General features: G+C 44.6%; 1 protein-coding gene across 2 annotated transcripts in view; it reads left to right on the top strand.

The window, feature by feature from the left end:
- The window catches only part of pacrg (PARK2 co-regulated), a 110,660-nt gene that overhangs the window by 69,615 nt on the left and 13,231 nt on the right, over window positions 1-27,814 (top strand). For both annotated transcript variants that reach the window (XM_061301873.1, XM_061301872.1), the window contains 2 exons: window positions 9,502-9,673; window positions 13,490-13,639. In XM_061301873.1, the coding sequence (XP_061157857.1) occupies window positions 9,502-9,673; window positions 13,490-13,639 (322 nt within the window). The remainder of the gene's footprint in view (window positions 1-9,501; window positions 9,674-13,489; window positions 13,640-27,814) is intronic.

The following is a 27,814-nucleotide window of genomic DNA, read 5'->3' as shown; positions in this document are numbered from 1 at the left end:
GTACTTGGGGCACGCTTGCATTGCGAATTGATTGGCGGCATCTACGCGGCGTGCGATCAAAGTTAGCAGATCAAAAGGCTCGACGAAAGGACGGGTAGCCCGTCCTCGGGCTGCGGGAAAACGCAGCTTCGGCCCGGGAATCGCTTTGCCGCCATGTCGGGCGAAATTCCCCGCAGCTCGCTGGAAGGGTCGCTTAACGATGTTTGGGCGAGAGGCGCTCGGAGATCTAGAGGATGTATAGCTTAGCGTAAAAAAATTCCCACCAGGAGACCAGACAGCGTTCCTATCTCCATTTGCAGGTAGCTTCACCCACAGCGGCGACACATTAACGCACCGCGCCGCACACCAGCCAATTACCGAGCACTTGAAGCGACAGGCTTGTCAGCTTTGCCGCGGTTCTGACCTTTTTTTTAATTGTCCTCGTCCAGCCACGGCAAAAGCAAGTGTATCTGAGTGGATGAGTCAATCACGAGGAGAGCGCGTCGCCGACATCAACAAAAGGAAGTGGAGTAGCGAGGTCACTCCAAAAAGTCTTTGGAGTGTGACAATTCTCAAAAGCTTGGTGTAGCGTAGAGGCTAACTTATTTCTGACTATCACATGCAAAGTCCTCACAAAGATTGTTCTGACATAAAACAGCTTTTATTGCTCCAGCGCAACCTTGTAAGCCGCGGCGGCACATTTCTTTACGTACCTGCTCGGACAGACGAACTTCTAATGTTGAACGCGACCTCCGTTTTTAGCGCCCAAAGGCCCTTGTGAAACTGTTCCATTATACTACTAAAGGCAGATAAAAAATGTTGAGGTCGTCGACAAGAAGCCACCAAACTTACAAGTTTAATTGTAATTGTACTCACACAGAAGCCACAAACACTGCCAGAAAAGCAAAACAAAATTGTTGATTGACAGACGAGTCCAATAAATTGCTTTTTGCATCCGTGTGCGGAGAGCGAGAAAGTCACAAGTATTTTAAAATTGCACCTTTTGTTATTGTGTGTGTTTTTTTTTTTTTTTAATGTCGAGCGAAAGAGGAAAAAAGGGATGATTTAATTAAAACTAGACTGAGGGCAGATGAGAAATAACGAAATAAATTACAAACAAATGCAGAGAATGGGAGATAATAACCGGCACTGGGGTGTATATGAATTCATGTTCTACCTTGTGGCGTTTTAGAAGGGGGAGGGGTGGGGTGGGGGAGTGGCGGGACCTAGCTGCTGGTCGAAGACATCAGTCGCCAAGCCAATCTAATAGTCTCTTACAGTCTGCCAATAAACCCCCCCCCCCTCCCATCTTCGCCCCCCCATGTTCCCTCTGGCCTCGCCATACTCTAGCAGGAGAGCTAATTTTAACGAAACGTAATTAACAAAACATTCTCAAGTGAGCCTGCATTGCCTGTTTGACTCCTTTGCCCATGGCCTTTTTTTTCACCCTGTCACCACACACACACGGCGGGAACATGTGTTTATCTTCAGGGCCTTTATGGCAATGGTACCCCCGTGTCCTCATTCGCCTGTTTTGTCTTCCATGTATGGGTTTCATTTAATTGTGGTGTAATTCTATTAGCTCTAGAAAAAGGTCAAGGTCAGAGGGGACTAGTTTCTGGCGGACCGCTGCGCTAGAACACTTGACCCGATTGGTGGAAATGGGGATATAATTAAAAAAGGGCACCTCGGGTCAGGACCTGGGTCATGACCTTTAAGAGGGACATTTCGTCTTTGGAGTTAAAACGTTTGGGTTCGAGAAATGCTGTACTCCATTTTTTGACCTATTTAATGCCCTTACGTGATTTGAAGTCCGCCTGAGATTCACTTTTCCGCCGTTAACGCGCCGACCCAAATTAGCTCGGAATTTTCTAGTGTTGTAGTGAGTAAATTTTTAAACCGCTGTAAAGTGGCCGACATGGCCCTCGCTGCATTGGCCAGTTAATAATGGATGAAGGCGATGGGATCAAGCCCGCGTAATAAGAACCTGGCTGGAGATGCGGCGCACTTGGGGGGGCTGTATTTTGGGCCGCCGTGTTATATAAGATGATTGTTTTCCAGTTGTCATTGGCCAAGTTTTCTTCAATAAAAAAAAAAGTTTTATTGCCGATCGTATAAACAACTTTTATACCTGTTTAGCAGCACAAATATAATGACTTTTTTTTAATAAGGCTTATTTGTGGATTTCCATCTTTTTTTTTTTTTTTTGTTCTAATTTGTGCAAAGATTGAACCAAAGTAAACAGTGAAATCGGTTCTCAGCAGATTCTAGTAGGACTGTTTACTTGACATTCTTAATTTTTTTTCCAATTGTTTTTTTTTTTAACCCCAAAATTTGTAAACTCTTAAAATCTACTATTACAATGGAGTCTGTTCCTACCTTGTTGTAGTGGAAACTTGACATTCCTAAACCCTCAACAAATGGTGATTAATCGGGCACAATGATTGTTATTAAATCGACAGATAGCTTGATAGATCTTTATTTGTCATTGTAACATGTACAACGAAAGACCTGTACAACGAAGACCCCCGAATCATCATTAATAATTTCAGTGCGGTTTTAATTAACGCAATGTAACTGTGGATTGTGTTCTCAGCAGAATTAAGTAGATGTCAAGAAAGCAATTTATTTGACCCAAGAATTACTATTAAAATCTACTCATTAGAATAAAAAATAATGATCTAATTAGAGTCTAACAATCTCTTCCCAACATAATTGTCGCATTTGGAATTGACTTAATTTGCGGAAACGTGACATTTTTCCCGTCACATACCAAAGCAAGCAATTAAGTTCAGAAGACTTTTTACAAGACATGAGCTGAATTACTTTTTTTACAACCGGTCCCCCACTGACATCCACGGCTTTTCAGAGCGCGCTCTAATATCCGAGCAAGTATTATGCCCTCTCCCTCACCTGCCTCACATCTTAAATTGGCTTGGATGAACATGGAAAGAGGCAAAGCTGCGTTTAAGCCACGCAATTCCTCAAGTGCTGTTATCAAATTCCCACAAATGCCACAAACAACCTTTGGAAGATGACACCATCATACTGTAAATGTGTATTTATAGAAAAGGAAGCGGCAGATTTAAAAAAAAAAAAATAGACAAGAAAATTACCCAATACTCTATACGCGTTGCAATTACCATGTGTAATAGCCTGTAAAATCCTAATATCCATCCAGCGGCTCGGAAAGGCGAAATAAAATGGCCATGACCACTTAGCCCACTTTCCGCGGCCCCTTTCTGGCCATGATAGACGGCCCTGTCGAGAAAGCGGGAAGAAATAATACGAACCATAATTCATTCAAAGGCCGCCGTGTATCCTCCTTCCTTTCTCGTCGCCCGCCTCATCCCGATTACTCCTCCAGCCGAATTGGTGTTTATATCGGCTGGCTCAGCACAGGGAAACAATGTTGATACCTTGAAGGCTGATTGTAACTTTTGACTTTAATCAAATAAAATAAAACATTATCGATTGATCCAGTTATTGTTAAATAATCATTTCAATGGTATGGGAGAATTCTCTCTAACGGTTAGCCTGGCTGCTTCATACCTTGTTGTGAATGTGTGAATGCTAATCACTAGCGCATGCATGGCCTTTTTTATTGTTTGTTAGCATTAGTGCTGCTGATTTTGAACTTTGCACGGGCAAGCCAAAGTAAAAAATAGGCCAATTGATGGCTCATATACACAAAAACTTCAAAGTCGATTCACTCAACACTTTATTGGTCCTTCAGTGGTAACATTTATTTTCAAGGACAAAATGTTCTGGCAACGTCATGCACGAGGTCTTACACAAAACAAGAGCCACCTGGTGACCACAAACCTTGCAATTGTTGACAAATAATTGGAACACAAAGTACAAAAGCAAGCTTGGGCCAGGAGCCAAACGCTGCTTCACCAAGTCAAAAGACATTTTGATCTCATCACACGTACGGTCGAAGCTAAAATTCCATTCCAGGGTAGTCGAGCAATCCGAGTTGCATGTTCGAATGAAACCGAGATCTGGCACATCTATGTCCAATCTTCCAAGCGGAGATTTCTCACCGCGATGGCAATTTCCAAATTTGCTGCCTACTCCACTCTGAACCCTAAGCACCAGCTCCGGCGCAATCATCCTCCCAGTGTCGCGTCTGAAAGGAGCTCGGGAACGGCGAGGCCCATCCTGGAGCGCGGCGATAAGCGCTGACTTACTTCCTACATGTGGGTCAGCCAGACTGGGAGACGCACGGCTTGTATTGCCTTTTGTAATTACATCTGTTCGGCTGCTCGCTTCCCGGCTCGTTCTCGCTCCAGTTTTCCGTTGCGGACGCGTGGGTACGATTGTTCTGGCACATGAACGAAAATCCACGTATACAATAGATACAATACATTCGACAAACCAACGAGAACTTGTACATTTGATGTTTAGCTGTTCTTTCTGGATCGTGATGGTTGATTAAATGCGATTTTGATGTCGTTCCCAAGAACGTAGCGCACACGTCTCCGTACGACACTTTGTCTTGCTGACAAGAGTGGCCGTTCCTCTATGGAGTTGTGTTCCATCAAATTAGCTCAAGCTGACACATGAAGAACCCGAGCCAGGTATGGAAAGAGGCGAGGCGAGCTTTCTTTTTTTTACTGCGACTTGGAAAGGAAGCAGAAGCGAGGCCCACGGCCAAACACATTATTCCGGAATTGGAGGCCAGAGAGCTGACAGCAGACGTTGCTGGGAGGATGTCGGGATGTAGATTTTGCTTCAGAGAGATGCAAATGGACGCGGAAGGACACGTGTGGACCGGGCGCCTTATGTGTTGCAAAGACTTTACTTTGCTCTGGATTAACGATCGCACAAGATGGTGCCTAGTCATGAATCTTTCAATTTAAGTGTGTCTGGAATGAGGCTTTAGTTCTTGTGACATTTCTAAAGCTACCTTTCATCTCCTGGAAAAAAAGCCTTCACGGACAGAAGTCAGATGTGTGAAACAAAAGGCTTTTTGTTTTTTGCTTTTAGATCTAGTTTGTCAAAGTCTTAAGGAAAAATGATGAATGCAGCTGTCATCCGTTTTTTTGTTCTTGTCACTGGATGGATGATGCGGGGGTCCATTTCACATGTACTTTTTTACGGCTCTGTCAGTGTTCGAAAACCGACAGATGGGAAATTAGCTCCGGCTTCTGTTTTATTCACAGCCAAGCCCATTTTAAGGATCCATCGCTTCCATCCGTGAATTGTGGCTAGCGAGCCCTCTTTGATCAGGTGTCCAGAACACGGGATGAGACTCATCCACTCACAGGAACAAGAACATCTCATTACGGGCTGGACACAAATGCCGCTGCCCCTCTCGAAAATAGCGCCGCTTGCCCGAAATCTCCCTTTAGGATTGATTGAAACCTTCCGATATGCGTGTATTAGCAAAATTACATATTTCCAATGGGGTATCATTCGGGTGGGGAGTGATCCATTTCTCCTGGACTTGCACCTCAACATCCTCCCCAACCTCGCCGATCTTGTAATTTCCGCCCAGCCTGAGAAAATCTGCCACGTTATCGTAAACAGAGCGTGCATTTGTCTTGGTCGCTATTGTTTGGGCCGCATGCACAAAATGGTCGGGGCTCATTCATCACGCGCGACGTTGGAAATGAGCACATTTGTTTGAGCGTTTTATGATGATTTTTCTGTACGCTTTGAGCCACGCCAGTGAGATTTATCAATTGTGCGCGCCGGGTGACGTAACTCCTGTTTGCTGGAAAAGCAGCAGTGTGTTTCCATTTTTTTTTCATATAATCCGTACACTTCCCACTGATAATCATGGAAGTTGAATTCATCTGTTTCCATTCTTTCGTCTATTTTATTTCTTTTTTATCTTCAGCTTCATTTTCATATTCGTCGTCTTCATCTTCTTATTCAGGTTTTTTTTTTTATTTATTTAATTTTTGTTTTCTTCTCCTTCTTCATGGCTGTTCCAGCCTCTCCGATCCAGTCGTGCCATTAATTACCACATCCCTGCAGGAAAACAAATCCGCGCGACAGCTACCGCCGCTCGTCACAATCAACCCATGACAGATTTTCCTTTTCCATCGCTAAAAGGGAAAAAATACCATTTGTCCACCGGGACTTTTGTCTGCGGAAGTACTTTGGCGTCTCCGCATTTAATTCTTCCGCATGATAAATGTGAGGCGGGCTACGCTCGTAGCCTCCGAGGTTCCAAGTCGTCCGGCTCGCCGGTAACAAATGTAGAAAGAGCAGATAAGCCGACGGTGTCTGTTTGTTGTCATGCCCCCCCCAAGACCCCCAAAGCTAGATAACAAAAGCCCTCGTATCAATCAGACTTGTCAATGGCAGGCCGCGGATTAGAGCGAGTGATTCGAGGGCTTGATTGGAAGGGAAAATGTTGATTACGCCTAACTCCGGTTGACTTGATTTCGCTTCTTCCCGTGTGTTGCTTGTTGAGCTGTAATCAGTGGAACCTGAGATCAAGGGCGGGGCTTCTTTAATCACTCCGATGGGCTCCTTGATGGCCACCGTTAGTGACTTGCTCGAGCGTAATGTGACTATCACTAAGGTACTTTACCTTGAAATCTGGAGCAGGATTTTTAACAGTCGTTCTTTCCTTCCTATCCACCCCTCCCTCCATCCATCCATCCATCCATCCACTTCCCTTCCTAGCATTACAAGTTATTGTTTTCAGGCTCCCCTCAAAGCACCTCTTGTTTACGCTCCTTTCAATCACTGTCACCATCAGGACCCCGCTCGAGACTCCGATCAGCCCGTGTCACCGGGGTTTTCGCAGATTATGTGCCGCACGATGAAAACTCACAGAGACACTTTGAAATGTGTCTTGTTTATGTAATGGGACAAACTCCACGGAAGCTGTGAAACTACCTAGTCGGACATGTTGTGTAAATGCAAGTATGAGTTTTGTAAATCAAGTTAGCGTGCACTGTTCTCGCCAAGACTTGAAATCAGGACTCCAACTGGCGTCAAGCGGCGGGAGTCAAATATATACAGAAACATTGATAGCTGTATCAAGTTCTCAGGTCCCCACTTGGGAAGAGAACTCTGAAAAGTGTCAGCGTTGCTCATTGGTGTTTTCTCAAGTACACAGGGCTGACTGATGGGAATCCGCGTGGTGTCGAGGTTGTTATTTTTAGTGCTTCTCCTTTGTTAGCTTCTTTCAATGCGTTTCTCTTTTTAGGTGTCTTTTCGTGGCACACTTCAGTGGATGGCTGCAAATGAGGGTTGGGATTTCATATGTTTTTTTGCCTCCTAGGCAATCGTGGAAAGTGAATGAAACAGTTCCCGGGTCAAACAGTCACGATCATAACGTTGGAAGTAACTTTTTAACATTTAGCATCGGTCATAACGAGAGGAAAGAGAAGTCATAATAAATTAAATTAAATTAAATTAAATTAAATTAAATTAAATTAAATTAAATTAAATTAAATTAAATTAAATTAAATTAAATTAAATTAAATTAAATTAAATTAAATTAAATTAAATTAAATTAAATTAAATTAAATTCATTTCAGTAATGAAAAAAAGCAGATTATATGATAATGAGAGAGATCCAAATTTAGGCTGGGTTGTTAGCGGAAATTAGGATCCACTAAGTAAACCAAATGCAAACACACATGTACTTGTTCCTGTTTTTCTAGCCTCCCTTGCTAACAGACGTGACTCACGCCGACTCTGGCAAAGCAGCCGGTAGCTTATCGCATGGCCGCACACACACATACATGCATGCAGAAGTATGCGACAAGGCGATGCATTTTCACCCGCCCACGCGCGCATTTGCACACGCCTCTGTACACCATCCCGTCCAGCCGTTGTGTATTAAAAGTGGCATCCCGCGTCTCGGAAAGCGTGGCGCCTTCTGACCACTGCGGACTTGCAGGTGTTTGTGTGTCCAGTGGCTAATTGCCGCTACCTACCTCCGCAGCGCTTCCACTGACGCCCGCTGGACTCCGATGGGAAATGCACACAGGCATGTGAAGACAAACAAACCTGGGGCGAACGATCGATGGCGGATACAAGACGAGGCCGTCAAGCGCTGCTGATTAAGAGCGCGCGAAGGTGTCCGCGTGCCGACTCCAATGTGCGCATGCTCCCAGAGTGGATTGTTGATGTGATTTTGATGAAGAGCATTGGCGGATCCAGAGGTGTCTTCAGAAGGCGCTTGAGCAATTATTCCCATAGCGTGACAGCTTTGCAACATGCTAGCAGAGACTTAAAAGTGTTTTGCTAACGCGCCGTGAGTGTTAAATGAGCAGCTCGCCGCCATAGCGCAAAGGCTTTACCTAGCTCTAGCTCATCTTCAAGTTCAAACTAAATTCTAGAGATAAAATATATCTTAAATGTACATTGGTAGCTGGATTTAAAAGTTGGATTTGTTCCATCTCCAAAGATTTGCTACACCAAGTCAACATTACACATTGAAATGAATAGAAATACAATTAATCCGTTCCAACACTCCCAAAAAGACATTTTTATGTATTCATTTTTTTTTTTAATGTGGACTCAATTTGCTTATTGCCAGTTTTAAAAAAGAAAATGGAGGGTTCATCGCTGAGCAGCTTTCGCTTCGTCATCTTGCTACTTCTACTCCGTGGACTCGTGTTTGCTTTTGTTCTCATCCTGACTCACAGTGACAGTCTTGACCAAGCGCAGAGAAAGGTCAAGGTTGGCCAGCAAATTGCCTCTAAGCAATAAGCCATTGTCGCCATCTTGCCATCTCTCCATCCTGGCTGCTTTCCGTCATCTCTGGTGTTTACCCTCACGGTGAACAGGGAGGGTTGGGCGACGTTGCTCACCCTGCTTTTGAAGTCCCGATGACTTGAAAGCGTCATTGCCCGGGTGACATTCGAGCAAGGAGCAGTGTGACCCTGCAGGCTATATGCGTGTGTTCGTTTTTTTGTACGTGTGCATGTGTGTGTTTACTCATAGCTCATTCAGCTGTCCTCTGGGCCTTCAAGGGGGACCACTTGCTTTTGCAGCAGAGGGATAGCCTTTCATCACATCAAAAACAGCATCCGCCCTTCCACCTCCAACCCTCGCGCCCAACAATTGTGCCGCAGGGATTCTTGGCCACAGCTGAAGCCGCGTTAAAAATACACACTCGGTAACTGAAGCCGCCGTACGGCCCAACTGACGCGTTTCGGGTTATTTCCTCGTGCCGCGTTCAAGGACTTTGGTGCAGCTGTTGCCGCTTGTCCTTATTGTGTGTTTGCATTCTTCACGCAACAAATATATGAAATATTTCGGCAATAGTTCCTTTTGCTGACTTTCCCCTCTTCACGGCATTAATTAAGGCATATCGTGTTGCATTCCGTGCGTCTGTCTTGCAAAATGGTGTAAACAGGTGTTAGCGTGTCAACTCACACAAGGCCGCATGTTTCTGTGTGCTGATCCCCAACAGCGGGCCCCAGCTGGAGCGTGCGCATATGTCGCCCGTGTGTTTGCATCTGTCAATTTTTGATATGCAACTAATATCGATCGTGTTGAATGTGGTTTCACCGTTTGATCATTTTAAAATGTGCCCATCAGGTGGAGATCGACAAACTGGACTACCACCACTTCCTACCGCTGCTTTTTGACGGGTTATGCGAGACGACCCACCCGTATGAGTTCTTCGCTCGCCAGGGCATCCATGACCTGCTGGAGCACGGCGGACCTAAGATCCAGCCAGTCGTCCCGCAGCTCATCATCCCTATCAAAAGTAAGGGCTACTGAAAAAATGAAATTGCCTTAGTGTAGTAAATAGCATTTCTTCATGACTGACTGACTGACAGCTGATCTGCTTAAAAATTGACTGCATCTTTAATGCGGCGTTTCATGAATCAATTATTCACCGTTTTGATGTGGTGCATCACCCTTTAATCAGCTTGCTCTGGTCTGAAGCCGATCCCAATTTCATATTATAATCTTAGCGCGACTGTCGACCATGTGAGGTCGCACATTTTTCTATACTTACGTGAACTGTGAGGGTCACCCGGAACAAGCTGTTTCTAAAAGCATACTTGATAATCTGCTGCCAATTGTGCCACCTACTACTTTTAGCTCCGTTGTTGCCGCCCTCACGTGTTTTCCATTTCCACACGTACACGCTCGAGTTGTCCGATAGAGGGAAAGGTCGCCTCCAAAATAGACAATATAACTTTGTGGGCAGGGTAGTTCAGAGTGTGTGGACAAAACGGTTGTAAGGATCCAGGTTTTTATTTTATAGGGCAACACTGTGTCACTCTCATAATGGCCGCCTGTGAAGCACAGGGTTCATGTTGTGCCTAGTTTGTGTTGATTTTCCAAAAATTGTATTATCTATAGACAATCAGGCATAAAAATCAGCACTGTTATTTTGAAACACTGAATTGTGACAGTCGGCGTGATGCCGCCATTTTCTAATGTGGCATCAAGTAGTTAATGTTCCGTCTTTTCACACGTTGGGCTTTCTGGATGCGCCCACTTTGCACACACATTAGTCTATGTATTGCAAACCTTCAGCAGATTTGCTCGTTTACATTTGGTGGAGCCCGAGCAAAGGTGACTGCCGCTGCCTATACTTTGCGTTGATAATGGAATTTTAAATGACCCACTCCTTATTAACTTTCCTGGTTATTAAAGAACAGGGGAAAAAAAACACGCCTTGTTTCGGCATCCGCGAGGCAGCAGTCTGTGTCCCTGTTTCAGATTAATTACAAGGGAGGAAAAGGAGGATAGCCCAAAAAAAAAAGAAGCTGTCTCCAGTCCAAGAAGGCAACATATATATTTTTCCCCTCGCTGACGTTAATACACCTTCAATGTGGCTGCCAGCCTCTTATCTGCACAGCCACGAGTCGCGTCAGGCTCTGGTGAATTTTGATGATGAATGCAGGTCATCCGGTGAGAATACACAATGAAGCAGTCTCCGGCTGACGTTACAATATCATGATTTCTCCAAGACTCCACTTTCCCACCGCCGTATGCTTTTCTTTTGCCTTAAAGCTGCGATTATGTGATCATTTCCTGTTAAATCTTCAAACGCGTGATGGTAGACGACCACAACCAGTCGTATTCTTGTTCTTAACAGATCACGGAAGGAAAATAAACACCTCCCTCAAACGATAATAATCTCTAATAAGTTATGAATGATTAATTTAATTATTTCATTTAATTTAGATATATTTTTAAATAAATAAATAAATACATCAGGTAGCTTTGTTGCTAAACAAAACATGTTTGTGTACTTTTAATAACTCGTTGACAACAACGTTACGTTTTTCCATGTTTTTTGAAGGTAAAAAATGGGAAGAAAAGATTTTATTTTGATATGCATCCAAAATGTATTTTAAATCTTATAAAAAAAAAGTTATGTGCATAATGCATGAATCTTAAAGCAGGAGGTGGGGCTACAAAGTTGTAGTTTGGTGCTGATCCAAATTAGGAGTGTTGCTCTGGTTGGGGATTTATTCACGCAGGATGACACTGGGTTTGTTTTTCCACAGTAACTAGTGAATGCTTTTTTATTTTCACTCTAAATATGAAACAGGGCCTGACGTGAATGCTCGATTATGCGATTCAGATATGTCCACACGCAGGTTTTATAGCCGCAATAAAACATCAGTACCCTCCTACACCTCCTGCTTTCTACATTTTTTTTTTTTTTTTACCTCTCTTCTAGCAAGGCGAGAATGCTGATGAATAATTGAACGGTTCTGCGGTCCAAATGTCACAGCAGGGAAAATTGTTTGCGCTGGCTGGTAATTAGAATTTTATCGTTTGTTATGTAGGTTTCAAACTCCTGTCATCGCACATTCCACCTTATCACGACGATGGCGGATATCTACACGCGTGTTCGTCCGGTAAGGGAGGGGGCGAGGGTGAATGCCAAGGTTGAGGTGATGGAATCAGTCACTCTGCATTGTCTACTTCTCGTTTCATCAGCAAATACTGGATTGAAAATAAAAGCCTCCCTCAAATAAGCCCATTCGATTTCCATTGCTAACCAAAACAGCAGCGCCTATCGGGACACGTGCATAGAGGAGTCAATATAAATTTTTCATCCATTGTTAAAGATCATATGTTATATGAAGATGGTTTTTTTAACCGCAGCTAGCATTCCGGTCAACTATTTGCTATCTTATACCGTATGTCTCCATCAATTCAATTGCTAACCAAAACAGCAGCACCTACCTTGTTGCATACATAGTCAATAAACAACTTCCCTGTACAGTATTAAATCTGATCTTATGTTATCAAGATAGAGTTTTAGGTTTGGTGTTTTCTGGACCCCACTCACCTTGACCCATTTGACCTCTGGCACATTCATGCGCTGCCTCACATCAACCGGCTTTGACTCAGCATGTCGGAGATTTGCAAGTCTATTACAACCACGCTTCCCCGCCCGCAAGTCTTAATTAATGACGTGCTCATCTTCCGTCGTTGAGGATTAGAGTCGGCATGCGGAGCCACGGCCGCAAAGAGTAGGCAAACAGCGCCTGTAAACGAGACAAACACATCTATCAAGCTTTCCGTCCATTCTCTGTCCAGCTTAGCCTCACTCAGGTCTGAATTGACAATAACAAGAAGTCAACCGGTATCATGAGCCAAACTGCCTCTTAAATACTCTTATTCATCGAGTAATAGCATTTTGCGGATATTGCTTTGACTCTTTTGTGTGTTTGCGGCCATTTTGTCTGAGGTAGAACATGTTACTACATACTTAGACCAATATCTCACGCTACGTCTTTGAGCAACTACCATGTCCACAAACATGATTTATTAGCTTTAGTCCATAAATTATTTATGATTTTGACCTGACTGTTTATTTTGTTTCCTTTTTTTTTATTTTGCTGTTGTAGCTGTAATGCATTTGCAGCAAGTTCTCATTACGCATGCATAAGGAGTCTCTTCACAGAGGTGTGCTCGAAATGACAATGCAATGTTTCCCCAACGAGAAATAATTTGGTCGGCTAACGTATGTCGTCCTAGAGGGCAGAATTATAATTTTTGTTTTTTATAATACCAGTTTGGTAGCAGTTGAACAAAATCGCTTCAACCGTAATGGCAAACATCTTCCTAGCAAAATTTGTATTGCAAAATCACTCAGGGGGCTCAAATCCTTCCGCTTGTGCCGGACCCCTTCGGGTTTTCATATCATAACACTCTCGCGCATATTTAGCAGCAAAGCCATGAAAGTGTTGGTTCGATATGCCTCCCCCCCCTTGACATTTTGTTGTTTCGTTCTCGCACTGAGTTTGTCTCCAGTGATCTCTCCCACCCTTCGACTCTCCCACCGCCTTTTGTTCTTCTGGGTCGGTGGAGATGGAGTTAAGTGCTGCTGAAGACCAAATAGCTTTGTGATTGGCTCTTATTAGCTTTGGCCTCAGTGATTGCAGACAAGGTAGGAAGGAAAGGATTTTCGGTTGTTTAGCTTGAGAAATTGAGATCATCCATTGCAGAGAACTGCTCGTATAGCCTACTAGCATGTTTGGCCACCATAGATGAGGTCATAATAGTTTTGAAGTTATATAAATTGATACTATTTTCTGGCTTCCAGACGCTCTAAACACGAGGAACCGCCAAGTGATATGCACCACCTTGAAAGTTCTGCAGCATCTGGTGATGTCCGGCGACACGGTGGGAGAAACTCTGGTGCCTTACTATCGACAAATCCTCCCCATCCTCAACATCTTCAAGAACAAGAACAGTGAGTACCGACTCTTCCCGTTTGTGTGTTTGAATATATTTACAATGTTTTTGAGAATGGTGTTTCAAACGAAAGAAAATATTGTGATAATCTGATATTGCTCAATTCCCGTGTTTCCTTTTGGTTGACTGAGAGTACGAGGCAGAGAAAATGTTTTTCTTTGTCCTCGGAGATAAGAATCCCAGTTGTGTCCAAGTGTGTGTCGAGGATTTGTCCTCGGTGAAAGCCTCCACCTGGATGGCGTGAAGACCCAGCCAGATTATCATCAGATCGGCGGGTCTCTTTTTGTGCCGGCAATGTCAGTATTTAGCGGCGTGTAAAGCTCACAGGTAGCGGCGACCCCAGACGTACCTCGACGCACACACGGTCGGATGTAAAAGCGTGACGTTGTCATCAATCATTTAAACACGGGCGTTAACAGGAGAAGACACAAGGCTTTAGTCCCTTAATCGATATCCAATTTAAATCTCTTGTCTTCCTAATTCGCGTACATAATCTGTTACCATTTGTTGAAAGGGAAGGAAGGAGCCTTCAAAGATATCTGCGAAAGACAAAAAGGGGGGCGGTGGAGAGAAAAGCCCGCCTTATTAGCACAAGGCCTTATGCAAATCCTCTCGGTAAATTAGCTGTCAAATCAATCCCCTAAACCATTTTGAAGCACGAGCTGTTCCGCTAGCGCGCAGGCTCAGCGGTCGGCCAAGTGAAGCCCACCAGGAATAGTTTAGCCCGGCCCCGGTAGTTACAGCGACCGGCCTCTCCTCTGCTCGTCTGCGCAACAATTAAACCTGAGCCAACCTCTCACCTGGCAGGCGTCCCTGATATTGACCGCTCTCGGTTTGGGCCGGGGGAGCGGCCCGTGCGGCTGCCAGCGCACAGAACCGAATCTGCTCAACAAGGTCAGAGTGTTTGGTGGGGTGTACAGTGTAGAAAAGTTAGCTCTGGAACAATAGATGGACGGACGGATGGATGGATGGATAGATGGATGTATGGATGTATGGTCAGTTCGATGGCTCATCGTCAGGGATGTCAAATTCAGAGACTAGTATAAACTTTAAATATTTTAAAAGAATGAATGCTACTAAAAAAATCTAGCAATTTTTTCATAAGTGAAGACCTTTGAGGCCCAACGTCATTCATACCGTCGGCGGCTGTCGCGGAACGAGCGAGCGTGTCGCCTCTCGCCAACACAGGCCCAGCCATTGTTAGCGCTGAAGGACTAACTAATCCCTTTGCTTCTCCCACACTTTGACTCCGAGAACTTGCATGGCATCTCTCTAATCTCCACAAGAGCTCCACTGTCCACTATATGTCGACGTGTTTGTGCATCTGTCATGAATGCAGCTGTTGTCTTCCTCCACTCATGCAGCTGTTGACTTCACGTACAATGCCCACCATCCACCGACTGGATTCTTTTCTACACGCACAAAAAAAAAAAAAACGTACAATCGCAGTCTGTCCCCATTTACGTCTCCGTGGCCTGACCCTTTCCATTTTCCTCCTCCGTTGTTCTGGCTATGAATCAATATGCTGACACCCACTGCTGTGGCGGGTCAGGGCTACAGTCAGATATCACCGGCATCCCATCGCGGGACACATCCCCCCAGGCCGCGTTCACACACTCCGACAGTGTCGTCCCCGCTCCGAGACAAGGTTGCGACCCGTTAAATCGCCCTGTATACGGGGCCTTATCGCTGCTATTTTTCCGCTGTCAGAGCTGGACCCTAAGCCACTGCCAAAAACAGACTCTCAAGTGTCCTTTCACTCGAGAGCTGGACCCCCGATAAGAAAACAGACTCTCGGTTCCGGGAACAGCTCTATTGTTCTGTGAGGAAGTAAAAAAAAAACACTCCAGCTGTTTAACTGCAGGCATTCGACTGACACGCTCATGTATCATTTTGAAGAGCACAATAATAAGCAATCACATTTCACCCGCATCTTCCATGCAGCCTGTTGTCTCCCGAATCATCTCTCGCTGTCTTTTGTTTGCTTTGCGCCTTTCCGCGCATTAACCGTGAGAACCGCGTGGAGGACGGCGTCGGAATTCCTTTGGTGTGATTTGCACGCTCTTCTTGTTTGCTTGCTGTGATGAATCCCGGCCCTAATGAAATGCAACAACATTTCCTATAAAGTGGAGGGAGACGTGCTCGCTCATCTGGAAAATTCTTCCTCCGAGCTCAGAGGAGGAAGGTACTCATCTGCCGCACGTCAACCTGGGAAGGGAAAAGGGGTAAAGCAGAACTGCACAAAATGTCAGATAAGGTGAAACTCCAAGAACTCCATCATTGTCTTTTGTCCAAAAAATGTCTCTCGGATCTCTTGAGGGTTAAAAATCTTAGGGAATGTCAACGCAGATGTCCCAATGTTATCATTACCGATTCAAAATGGTGTCGTCACGGTGTATCCATCATGGGTGTATCCGACCTCACCCCTCAAAGTCATCTGGGATAAATCTCAATCTTCCCACCGAGGCTGAAGAGGACAAGCAGTTGAAAAGCATTGAATGGATGGGCGGGTGAATGGACACACAAGTGATTCTTCTCACATTCTTATTGCTCCGGTTCATTTTTCGTTACAATTTTATCCCTTTGACATTCGGGACGACGGATTTGGAGTCCACCACTATATCATTGCTGATGTGAGAACTGTGTGTCTTTATTTAGAGAAGACGGAAAGCCTTTTTCTTATTAGAGACCATCTGTCATCTGAGAGCCATTTATGAAAAAAATAAAAGTAACAGGAATCTTGGTCGGCCCAACAACTTTAGATCAGGCGCCCTCTACTTTTTATTGGACGCTTTCAATGGCGTTGGTGCTCCTTGGACGTTTTAGCTGCTACTGTGGCATTGTTGTGTTGTCCCGGTGGCAGTTTTCTCTGCTTATCTGGAAGGTGTAGGTCCTTAAACCCCAATTCATCACTGACATAGTCTCGCAGTAGCACACACACGGAGAAACACGGGGTGATCTGTTTCATTTAGCCTCTTTTATCTTCCTGCTGTAGGAATGTGGCCAGCTATGATAAGGTCTCAAGCACTTGCATTCCGCACGCGCACAGCTTGTGATAGTAGCTCTCTGTGCATGTCCGACTTGGGAGGTTTTTCCGATGGTGACAGATGCGATGCCAGGGTCAGCCACTCCGTCTTCGCCCTTGTCTTTATCTGAGCATCGCACACTCACAGGCCGTACTTGGATGGCTTCATAAAGAAAACTGCGGATTGCCTCGAAACGGCGTCAGTGGTTCCATAAACCCACAGATTTCTTGGTTCTTCGAGTTCTAGTTCCCAAGGATTCTCATTGGCAAACATTTGCTTTATTTAATGACCTTTTCCCGTTGCCGTCGTGAAAACTTAATTCGCTCGCATGTTCTCTTTTGTTTGCATAGCCCACGCCAGGGAACGTGAACACACTCGTATATACATCCTTGCAAAACATACACATAAACCCGTGGCCCTCGATGTAATCCATCATCTTCCACAGACGCGCTGAGCCCCGCTGTCCCTGCGGATGACAAAACACACACCTCATCCTCAACCGCTGTCGCCTCTTCCACCTCGCACCCTCTCTAGTCGGAGATATCTATCTATCAGGCAATCACGGACCACCGACATCCCCCCCCCTTCGCCGTTAACAAAAAAAAATACAGCAACAAGCCCAAAGCCAAAGGCCGGGGACAGCCAGAGAATCCAGCTCATACATCACTGGTGGCTTCTTAGCTGCTCCCTTGCGTTAGCATGCTTGACGGAACATAATGACTTTCTCCACCTCTTCTCAAGCTTTGGAGAATATCAATGTCTTTTTTTTTTTTATTAACCTAGTCATGTCATCGGGATAGTCGTCTGGTTGTCTACTTGTGTTTTATCGCGAATTTATTTTTATTTATTTGGGCTTCGCATGGTGTCAAAGACTTCATGTCAGAACATGTTTGGGGGCACTTGTAGATAAACAAACTGAAACGAGAAAATAAAACCGACGTATTTCAAACAAGCTAAAAAGAAAGCAGAATGAAAACGTTAGCACGCCACAACAGTCGTTTATGCTAGGCTACTTCATGTGCTAAGCTTGTAACCAAATTTGTACTGGGCCAAACAACAAATCACAAAATCCAACACCTGGTTGGGGAATCCGAAGATGCAAAATCATTTTTTTTTAAAAAAAGACAAATGAAAACAACAGTCACTTTGGAAATTGTGTTGGGGCTTAGCGAAAACAGCGTAAAGTAACAACTCAAGACAGCACCAACACTTGTTTGAGGATAAACGAGAAGAAAATAGTTGAAGAAGCAACAACCAGAGACGGTTGGGAACATGGATGAGAGATTTGGCAGTAACTTTAGTAGTTCCAAGCCCTGGAGAGACAGAAATAAGTTGTGTGCTCTTATCAACCCTTCCTCAACTATCTCCCTTCATTCCCGCTGCCCTGCGGCTCAGCGCACCTACCGACTCTGTTAATTTTCTTGGTCAGCGGGTCCGCCACGTCCAATCGGGTACGAGCGGCATCCCTCGGGCCTCCGCGGCTTCAATTTAAAGGTCAGACGATAAGCGGGCAGATTCATGCATAATCTGAGCGCAGACAGTCCGACTCTGTTGACCCTCTTAAACGTTTCACTCCGGGGGCTGACGGAGATGGACGCGTCTCATTTTGTCAAAGAAAAACAACACCTTTTTGTTTTCTTTGTCAACTTGCATAATTACTTTAGCCCATTCGTTAGGAGCAATGTTTTTCTTTTTTCAAATGTCGTTCTCATTAATTTGTATATTCACGCTCGTGGATGGCAACAGAGGAACGAACTGGAGCCCCGAGGCTGGCAGCGAGCAGACTTGAAATGAAATAGAATGTGGTGTCTGGGTGCCGGAGCTTTGAAAGGCCGACAAAGCACTACTTTGATTGCTTGCTGCGGCGTGTGGAGGCAGGCCAGCGGCGCAATTAAATCGCCCCTCACTCAACGGACAAACATCGGGACTGTTGGATTTATACGATTTTTTTCTTTCTTTCTTCCTGGCAATTCACTTTTGACTTTTTGTAATCTTAGAAAATAAAGTTGAAAAGTTAGGGAGGGACTGACTCATCACTCAACTTATCCGTATATTTGTTTTGATTTGTGACGGAAAGCATGACAGTAATGTAAAACAATGATTGGCACTCATACCCGTTGTGTGATAGCATCAAGCTAACAACAGCGTTAGTTCGCAACACAATGCAAACAAACCAACACAGAATAATAGCAATATATATATATATTTTTAATAATATAAAAAGAATACAACCACAATTATTATTTCATTTTTAAAGCCTTAATGGTTGTGACAACTGACATGAACCACTGTAAAAACTACCCCGAAGTGCCTTTGAAAGTGAGCACGCTTAACGCTCGCTATACTGAAGTCTCTGAATTTCATTTTCCGAAGTATGTCGTTTCCACTTTTGTCTCTGCGGGACTCCTTCTGATCCCAGAAGTGGCCTATTACGAAAGTGAAGGTTTTAAGAGGGTGCTTCTCCTCTCTTCATTGGCTTTAATCTCCATTAGGCCAACACGCTTTGTCACTAATCCGTGGAGTCTACTCTGACGCTTTGAGCAGCCATCCATTTGCCTTTTGGAGACTTTGCCACCCATGGCAGCATGTGTGCATGTTTATTTATGAACGCGTGCGCTTCTCGAGCACGTCGTCAGGTTTGACATCTCTTCGAGCGTTGCGTGTGAGACACAGTTTGTCCTTCCCGGCTTTCGACGAGCGCTTGCACCGTGCGCCAGGTTGTCTTGTCAGCTTCCATAAAGTGACGCACCTCCGCATATTGGCCAGCGTGCGGGCGACTCATCATCGTCCCATATGGGCACCCGAATAGAGCGTTTGATACTGATTGTCAGTGTCACAAAGTCCCATGCCTAATTTAGTCCATTTAAAAGGGACTGATTATGGACAATTTGCTTTTGAATGACTTTTAGGCAAATGATTGCAGTTCCCGGAGTGGAAGTTAATTTTAATCGTTAGCAATTCTTCAATCGTGTGTAATGGATGTCAAAACATCAAGGAATTCACTTTAGCGGGGACTTTTAATATCTGTTACGGCTATGTATGAACTAATTCGGCTACAGCATATGTGACAAACCTAAGGCCCAGGGGCCAGATACGGCCCTCCACATCATTCTATGTGGCCCGCAAAGACAAATTGTGCATCGAGTACAAATTATCGTCATAGAGCTATTGCTAGCAATTTTTATTATCATTCACGTCTCTGATTTCAAAACTAGTTATCGATTTGTTGTGTAGCCTTTGCTGTATATAATAGAAGGCGTTGACAGTCATAATAGCTCTCCGGAGGAAACTATGGCTATGATGCGGCCCAACACAAAAATGAGTTTGACATCCCTGGTCTATAGTGACTGGGTGTGTTGTTCCTGATAGGGAAATAAATAGAATTAGATGACAGATTCTCACATTTTATGACCAAACTCTGCAGAAATCCAGGTCACGCCGAATGTTTCCCATCATTTCTCCTGCAACTGTATCTCGCATCGACGTGACCTCACCCCCCTCATATGTCGCCATGTCATCAAAAGTCCGTCACGGTCTTCACTACATCCGATGAATGTAATCCAATCCCTTTCTCATACACACTCCCTCTGAAAATCCCCTTAATGCACATATCGTAAATCCTTACGAGTCTTGTCCAATGCCGGTCTCGGATTCCTCAACTTTACACATTATATCGTCGCTTTTTATCATGCGGTGTACACGTTAAAAGGAACATATCATCGTAAAGTACTTGTATCTAATTGAGTTTGCGATCTTCATTTTGATCCTTGTTGCAGCCCGTCTCGCTATTGTAGTCAAAAGGTCACTGTTGCAATAGTAATTAGTGACCATGAATTGAGCATTTGGCACCAAGTCGAAGGCGGTCCATTAAAACAGATGTTATGTTGGACCGCCCTGGACCATGTCAAGACCCGGACTTAGGGTTCACAATCATGTGCGATAAACAGATGGCCTGTTCAGAGTCCCTTAGGAGGAGCTCTACATCTTCATCATATTGCCTTTGGAGCATTTATTTTCGATGTAGCTGTTGGAAACAGATAATTGTATTTTATTTTATTGTAGAAAGTGTTGGCGGGATAAAACTGGGACATCAGGAACTTGGAGGAATGTGAGCTGGGGAGCATTAGCAACACTGATGCAATTGATTTGGAGAAGTCAAGATATTTGAGAGGATTGTTTGATGTGGCAAATGTGGGTTTTTCTGTCATTCTAGCTTGTTTTTGTTTTGGCTAATCTGAAAAAAATCTATTATGATTGTAGCATTTTTTTCCCTCGAGTTGTCATTAGCTAATTTAGCATTTTTCTGTTAGTCAGTTCACAACGTTAGCAAACAAATGGAAACACTGCTACCTTGGGAGGTGGGGCAGTGCCCTCACTCCCCCCCCTCGAGCTCCACCACTGACTCAGTGTTTATACGCTTTATCGTGAGGATTATTCCCCCTTTTCATCACCGTTGTAGCACCAAGTGTGGCCTGTATTATGTACAGGTTCGCTTTCCGAAACATCGCATCGTTACTCAGCCCATATAGCAGCACGATGCATGTCTGGCTTTATGATACGTCGGTAGCTAATCAATAATATAGTAGCCATTCAATAAATAGCTACTGGGTTCTTTTAAGAGGACTTATTGTCCCAGTTTGTCGATCGCTGTTCTGGGACCCTAGCAGCGTTTATCTTCCGCTTTGCATTCTTCGAGGAGCTATTGTCTGTTCAATAGGCCTTCGCATCATGAGCGGATGGCTATTTATTGATGAGCTGCCGATCGGAGTGACGGCAAAGCTGCGAAGCGGAAAGAAAACAAAAGCGTAATCACAGGTGTCTTTTAAAATGCGTTCGAGGGGAAGCAAATCATCTGTAATAAATACTACATGGCAAACACAAGGTAAAAAAAAGACCGTTTCCACTTCTTTGGCTTTCTCGGTGTGCTCCTCAGCAGAGATCCATTTGTCTAAAAATGCTTCTTACATCATCTTTTCCCTTTTTGGTTTGTCTCCCCTTTGACTTGTCTCTGCCTCCTCCTTCTCTTTTGTCCCATCCTACATAAGCACAGCCTACCTTCTTCACCTACCTAGGCGGGAGCGCGAGAAGCTTTGTGCTCCTCTGCAGACCACCCATAAGGCCGGACCGGCTCTATCGTTAACCTCGACGGCATGAATAATTCACCCGGCGCATTGTGCCACCTCTTGTAACATCCTGACCTTCAGCCCTCCCATGGATGGACACTTTACACTCTCCTCAAGGAGCTTCCACAACCGCCATTCGGTCCCTCTCGCTACCTATCAAATATTTAGCCAGCGAGAATGGAGAGTCAGTCGCACATGGCCCGGCCTGTCTTTCATACGCTACGCCGTGCTCCTCTTGCTAAATCTACCTTCAAGGCGAGGAGCGCTTGGAACATTTAGGTAACTCCTCTCCATGCGGGCTGCTGAGACTGCTGCAACATCAGCGCTGTTAGCTTGTTTTGGAAAGAAAACAATGTTGAGAAACCTGACTTGACATTTTCTTTCGTAGTTTCTAATCGTAGCAAAACAGCCGAGAGACAATTTTTATTGACCACATCTTTCATCCATTGGGTATTATAAAATTGGAAATATTCAGCACCAAACGCTGTTGCTAGCCGTGATGTCATCAAGCTGGCGGCTAAACATTGAACTAGCGAAACATGCTAGTGAAGCATCTCGGATTCATTTCAACTGACACAACTTCAACAAAGGCATTTTGGACTCTGCTGTTCGGCGGGAGCCGCATCGAGCATCGATCGCTTCGTTTAAGCGCGTGTCACCTTTACTCCAAACCCTCCTCGCATTTTCAGCTTCCATCAAAAAAAATAAAAAGCTGATTCGCATATTGATCGCACCCGACCCCCCCTTCCTCTGAAAACGCTCCTCATCGCCAGGATGTGTCAGAGAGCTCACGGATGAATGAATCATGTTATTGCATTAGGTAGAAATGATAAGTATTGAGCGACACGCGTGTTACGCACACCACCAATATGTGTGTGTAAACAGAGATTTGCTTTCCAATATGGCGACGCGATAACGTGTGTTGATTCCTCGCCAAAGCGCCAGTCACCGCAGGGTGGGCTTTTATTCTCATTTCATCGGCTTGATTTCAGAAATTAAAGGTGTCCGTTATCACCCTCTAATTACTGCCACCACTCTCAAGTTCTTGAAATAGGCTTCACCAAGTAATAGTTGAGGACGTGAAATTGACCTAAATACATCAAGCTCACTTTGCACAGTTTTTTTTTTTCTCTCACCTCCTTTGTAACACTTAAATCATTTCTCAGAACAGACGTCTCACATCATCATCTTGGTGTTATCCGTCGGGCTAACATGCATAATTACCGTTTGTTACTGAGAAAATCACAATGTCTCCAGACTTGGCTTTGGGTTTTAACTAAAAGTGTAGAAGACAGATGAGGACTGGTTCAGTTGTCCACTAAAATGGTCTCAAATTGTGATTTAAAAAAATGCCCAGTATGTCTCAATTAGAGTTCCCAATCCTCACAAGAGCACGTAACCTTCATTTTAAAACCTCTCCGAGAAGATACTTTAATTTATTCAAGTCAGGGTTTCTCAATCAAGGCTATTTCCATTAGAACTGTTCACACACTCATTAAAACAAGTTAATATACCGTGTCAAAGGAGCGCTGCAACATTTTTCAACAACCTAAAATCTCGACATTTGCGATCCGGGAAGTACTAAAAAAGAACAAAGCTTTTGATCAAATCCCAGCGGGATTAGCAACAAGCCGCTTGCAAAAGAATAGAAACAATTGCATTTTGTGTGAGAATGCTCTATTAAAAGCAGCCTTCCTGCTAATGCTTAAACACCCAAACACCAATTAACAATCTCTTTGTAGAGATGAGGTCTGAGGCTGAATGACTTGAAAAAGTGCTCACATAAGATTTTCTCTTCTGTATAATAATTCGTTAATTGACTGTTGAGAGTTCTGTGTGGGATTGACTGTCAATTAATGACCCATCTATCTCGCTAGCTAGCTCTCTTTCCAGCTAGCTATCTCGCGATCTAGCTTGATCACTAGCTATCTGGCTAGCTCTGTAGCTCTCTATCTATAAATAATGATGCATTAGATTTATTTAGTGCTTTTCTGGACAATCAAAGACACTTTACAGTCGGATCCATTATTCATGCGCTCAAACGTTGACACTCTGGCGGGGGTAAACTACAGCAGCAGCTGTCCAGGGGCAAGCTGACGGAAGTGTTCGCCTACGGCCCCTCCGAAACGTGCAATCCCAGCCAGTGTGAGCGGAACGGGAGGCAAGGCATGTGAAGTGTCTTGCCCAAGGACACAACGGCACAGAGCGGGAATCGAACTGCTCTACCGCCTGAGCCATGGCCTCTACTCCATCTAGCTATCCCATCTGTCCATCGATTTGCACAAACAAAAGAGACAGGTTGGATATGATTTACTGGAAGGGCTTCCATAGTCGCTGGACGAAACCAACCTCCTCTTCGCCCTGACGGGGAGCAGAAAACATTTTAGAGGATCAAAGTGTCGAGGACTCCGCAGGCCTTGGCATCCACCATCTTCCCCTCTGCCCGCTTCAGTCATGCATCCGCTGCACCTCCGGCGATTTTGACTTGACTCGAGTTGCCCAGACACACCACCTGCTCCGGAACGCCGCCGGGCTCCCAGATAAGGTGAGCGAAGCCCCCCCTCCCCTCCCTCGTGCCCCCTCAGCTCTTGTCTCATGAGCGGTGGTATCAGCTCCGACCACAGCAGCAGCTCCCGTATCTCCTCACGCCCACCGAGCCTCCTTTAGGTGCTCTTTGACAAAAATAATTGAGGCGGGGAAGGTGCTAGGAGGTTAATGAAGCGCTCCCAACACACGATTGACCTTTCACCAGTTTCCACGCACATCATCGCAGTAGCACAAGTTTTTTTTTTTGCTTTTTTTTGGTGTGGGGTGTGAGGGGGGCGTGCTAAATGAAAGGCTTTAAATAATTTATCTAACTATAGTTCCCGCCAGGCCCTTCATTAAAGATTGGCCGTGACATTTCCCTCCTCTCCCGCCTCGTCTCTCATGGTTGCCGCCTCAAATCCAGTCACTGTCGATTTTTTTTTTTCTCTTCTCCCCATCATGTCTGATGCTCTTTCTCTCACTCTCTCCCTTGCTCTGTGTCTGACATTAGCCGCATTAAAGATTGAAATCTTCTCGACAGGCAGGCGTCCAGACAGGAGCTGTGATTTTGTGAAATTGAGCTTATTCCTGGCTTTGAACGTGTCGCGGATCATCTGACAGTCAGATGGGCGTCAAGGAACATAAAAAGGGATTAATCGTCCATTTAGGTGCTAAAGCGAACATTGACAGTCAACCTTTTTGGTGGCAGGTCCAATAAAAAAAAAAAGTAAACAATGACAAAGTTGTACCATCTTGGGTACATATATAATTTTTTTTTTGTATTTAATGCTGCTGGGTGCTCCAAAATTCCCGCCCCCCTTCCCCTTGCAAAAAAAGATAAAAAGAAATACCCATCACATTCAGCATGTTGCCCAGCCGCATGCCGCAAAGGACGAAACAAACCAGGCCACATTCATTTAGAGTCACAAGGAATGCCGTTCTACATGGCGCCTAATAAAAATGAGACATGACAGCTGTTCAAGTTCCACAAATGATATTAACAAAGATCGAATCAGCTCATTCCGTACGTTGGCTGAGTGGTTCGCACATTTGCTCGTAGCAATTGTAGCATATTGCTACACAATTCGGAGATTCAAAAATGAAGAGATGAATAGTATGAGATAGAATCACGTAGAAAGCGCCTGATAGGAGCGAGACGGAAATATATTTTTTTAATCCCGCCTGTTCTGTGTTTGTCAGTCTAAGGTCCTGTATTACCTTGAAACTGGGGATTTAAGTTCTTTTACAATGTGCTTAGTGAAGGATGAAACGAGTAGGGACAATTCGCGATAATAGCAACAACAACAAAAAAAAGACTTAATTACCTTAGTGTCTATTGCAAGAGTGTCTGCTCTATGCAATCCTTCTTTTGCTGTAAAGAAGAGGCAGACGGGAGCACGCCGGAGTTGCTATGTAAATGTTTCTTACATAAAGACACATGACCTAATTAACTCGCTACCATGAGCGTTGCGACACAAGAAATAAGCCGCTGACTTGCACGCGTGTTTTGACATTTTAAAAAGGTGACAACATGGTGTCATATGATGATGACATTAGCCTCGGTGAAATGTGTGGGTATCCAAAATCGATTTATTCCTAAACCCCGGCGAGCTCGTCAACTCTCGAGAGATTTTTGAGGATATTTACTAGTGTCGGTTTATTTTTGTTGCTTTAGCAGTTCAGTATTTTAACACTCAGTACTTGTGTTTGGATTGTTGGAAGCTATCTTAATCTGTTATATCCAAATCATGCCAGTTTTTGTGCTAGCTCAGTTTTGAGATTACTATAGATGTCCAAGTTACGGTAAATGATTCGTCTGGGTTGAGTACGGTTTGATTCAGATTCAGTACGGTAAGCCTGATTTAGTTTGCTTTGTTTTGGAACGCTACGTTTAGAATTAGTTTTAGTTTGCTTTGACGCCGTATGGTTAGACTTTGGGTTCAGTCTGAATCTCCGTTGCGAATTGTACTCTTGACAAAGCAAACGAAACTGAAGTGACTTATTTGCTGACTTGTTTCTTTTCTTATTTCCCTCCAGCCTCTTGCTCATTCATCCCCCTGACATCCTTACACATCACTTGTGTTCCCTCCTTTGTCACTCACATTAATAATTTCCTTTCCCCACCTAACTGTCTGATAAAATGTAGGCTAATCCTATTTGTACATGTTTGTTTTTGAAGGCGGCTCGCTAAAGTACGTCTGCGCGTCGCGCATTCGGGGCCCGTCTTTGTTATGTCTGCGAGCGAGCGAGCGCGGCTAATTTCTAGACCGCTAAGGGTCCTGGAGGACTAAGCTGCTTTTGACCTGATAAGCTCATTTAAAATTCCACACTAATTATGACAAGACGCCTTTTGGGCCTTGGCCAAATAAAAGGAACAGGTCCTGGACTCATGGGCCTACCAAAGATCAAAGTGGAGTTGGAGATGGGGTTGAAAAACCAAACAAGGTGGACAATAATGGAGTGAACATTTCAATTTATTCCGATCAGGAAATTTACCCGGCGTGCGATGATAGTCATTTACGAGCTTGGCCCCAAAGGAATTAATCTTAAAAGTCGAGGTACGGTTGTTCTTGTTGGAGGTAAGTAGTCGTTTCTGACTGAGGGTGTCGCAATCTCCGTGGCAACCAATTCTTCAACACACACCCTTTGATTTCTTTGCATCTGAGATTAAATCAGTGGGCGGCCCGGGACATTTCTGTCCTGCTTTCTACCCCTTTATATTTGTCACAGTGCACGGCGGGTTTTTCTCCGTTTGTGCACCGTTTGCTTGCATTGTGCACAAAAAGCTCTCAGTGGTGACCCTGCGCCTGGACCTTTTTGTTCTGGATTTCCTCCCTCCACGGCGATGTGAGCGTGGCACTTTGCTCTGTGTCAACACGAAGCATCCCCTCTAATCCCAGTGAATACTCTCACTCTCTACTCGACTCTACTCCGCTTTAGTCCAAAGGTTGTCGTCGACAAATCTTTATGAGGCAAACAACCGCCTTTGCTTCCCGACGTGCCCTTGAGCAAAACGTCAGAACCTTCCAGAACGTTGACATCATATGTGGAGATTGACGCATATTCCACATGTGTACTCCTGCGTCTCTAGTGTACAGTTCAGGAATGATGTAGCCATGCCATCACGTCCCTGAGAATTGTGTGTGTGTGTGTGTCCTTGGAAGCTTTCTGTACATTTGTGTGTGTCATGACACTTAATTGGATTCCGGTCAGCGTTTGTCATTTTTCACCCCACTCCCCGGCCACCGCGTTTGCATCCTTGCCTTCTTCCTTCTCCGTCTCATCCCTCCCCGGTTGTTTGAAAAACAGCAAAGGAATCGATCGGCGGTCGCAGCCTCTCATCTGGCTTCTACTCGCACACACTATGGCGTGTTGGACTGTGCCCCCACTGTATGTGTGCGTGGGAGCAACCGGAATTGCACATGCAGTGGTGCCTTGTTCCCTTGCTGCATTTATAACTAAAAACACACAGTCTCAAATCATCTTTCCCCATTAAAA

The sequence above is a fragment of the Syngnathus typhle genome, linkage group LG16, assembly GCF_033458585.1.
Source record: "Syngnathus typhle isolate RoL2023-S1 ecotype Sweden linkage group LG16, RoL_Styp_1.0, whole genome shotgun sequence".
Classification (NCBI taxonomy): Eukaryota; Metazoa; Chordata; class Actinopteri; order Syngnathiformes; family Syngnathidae; genus Syngnathus; species Syngnathus typhle.
This window is presented reverse-complemented; position numbering and strand designations above follow the sequence as displayed.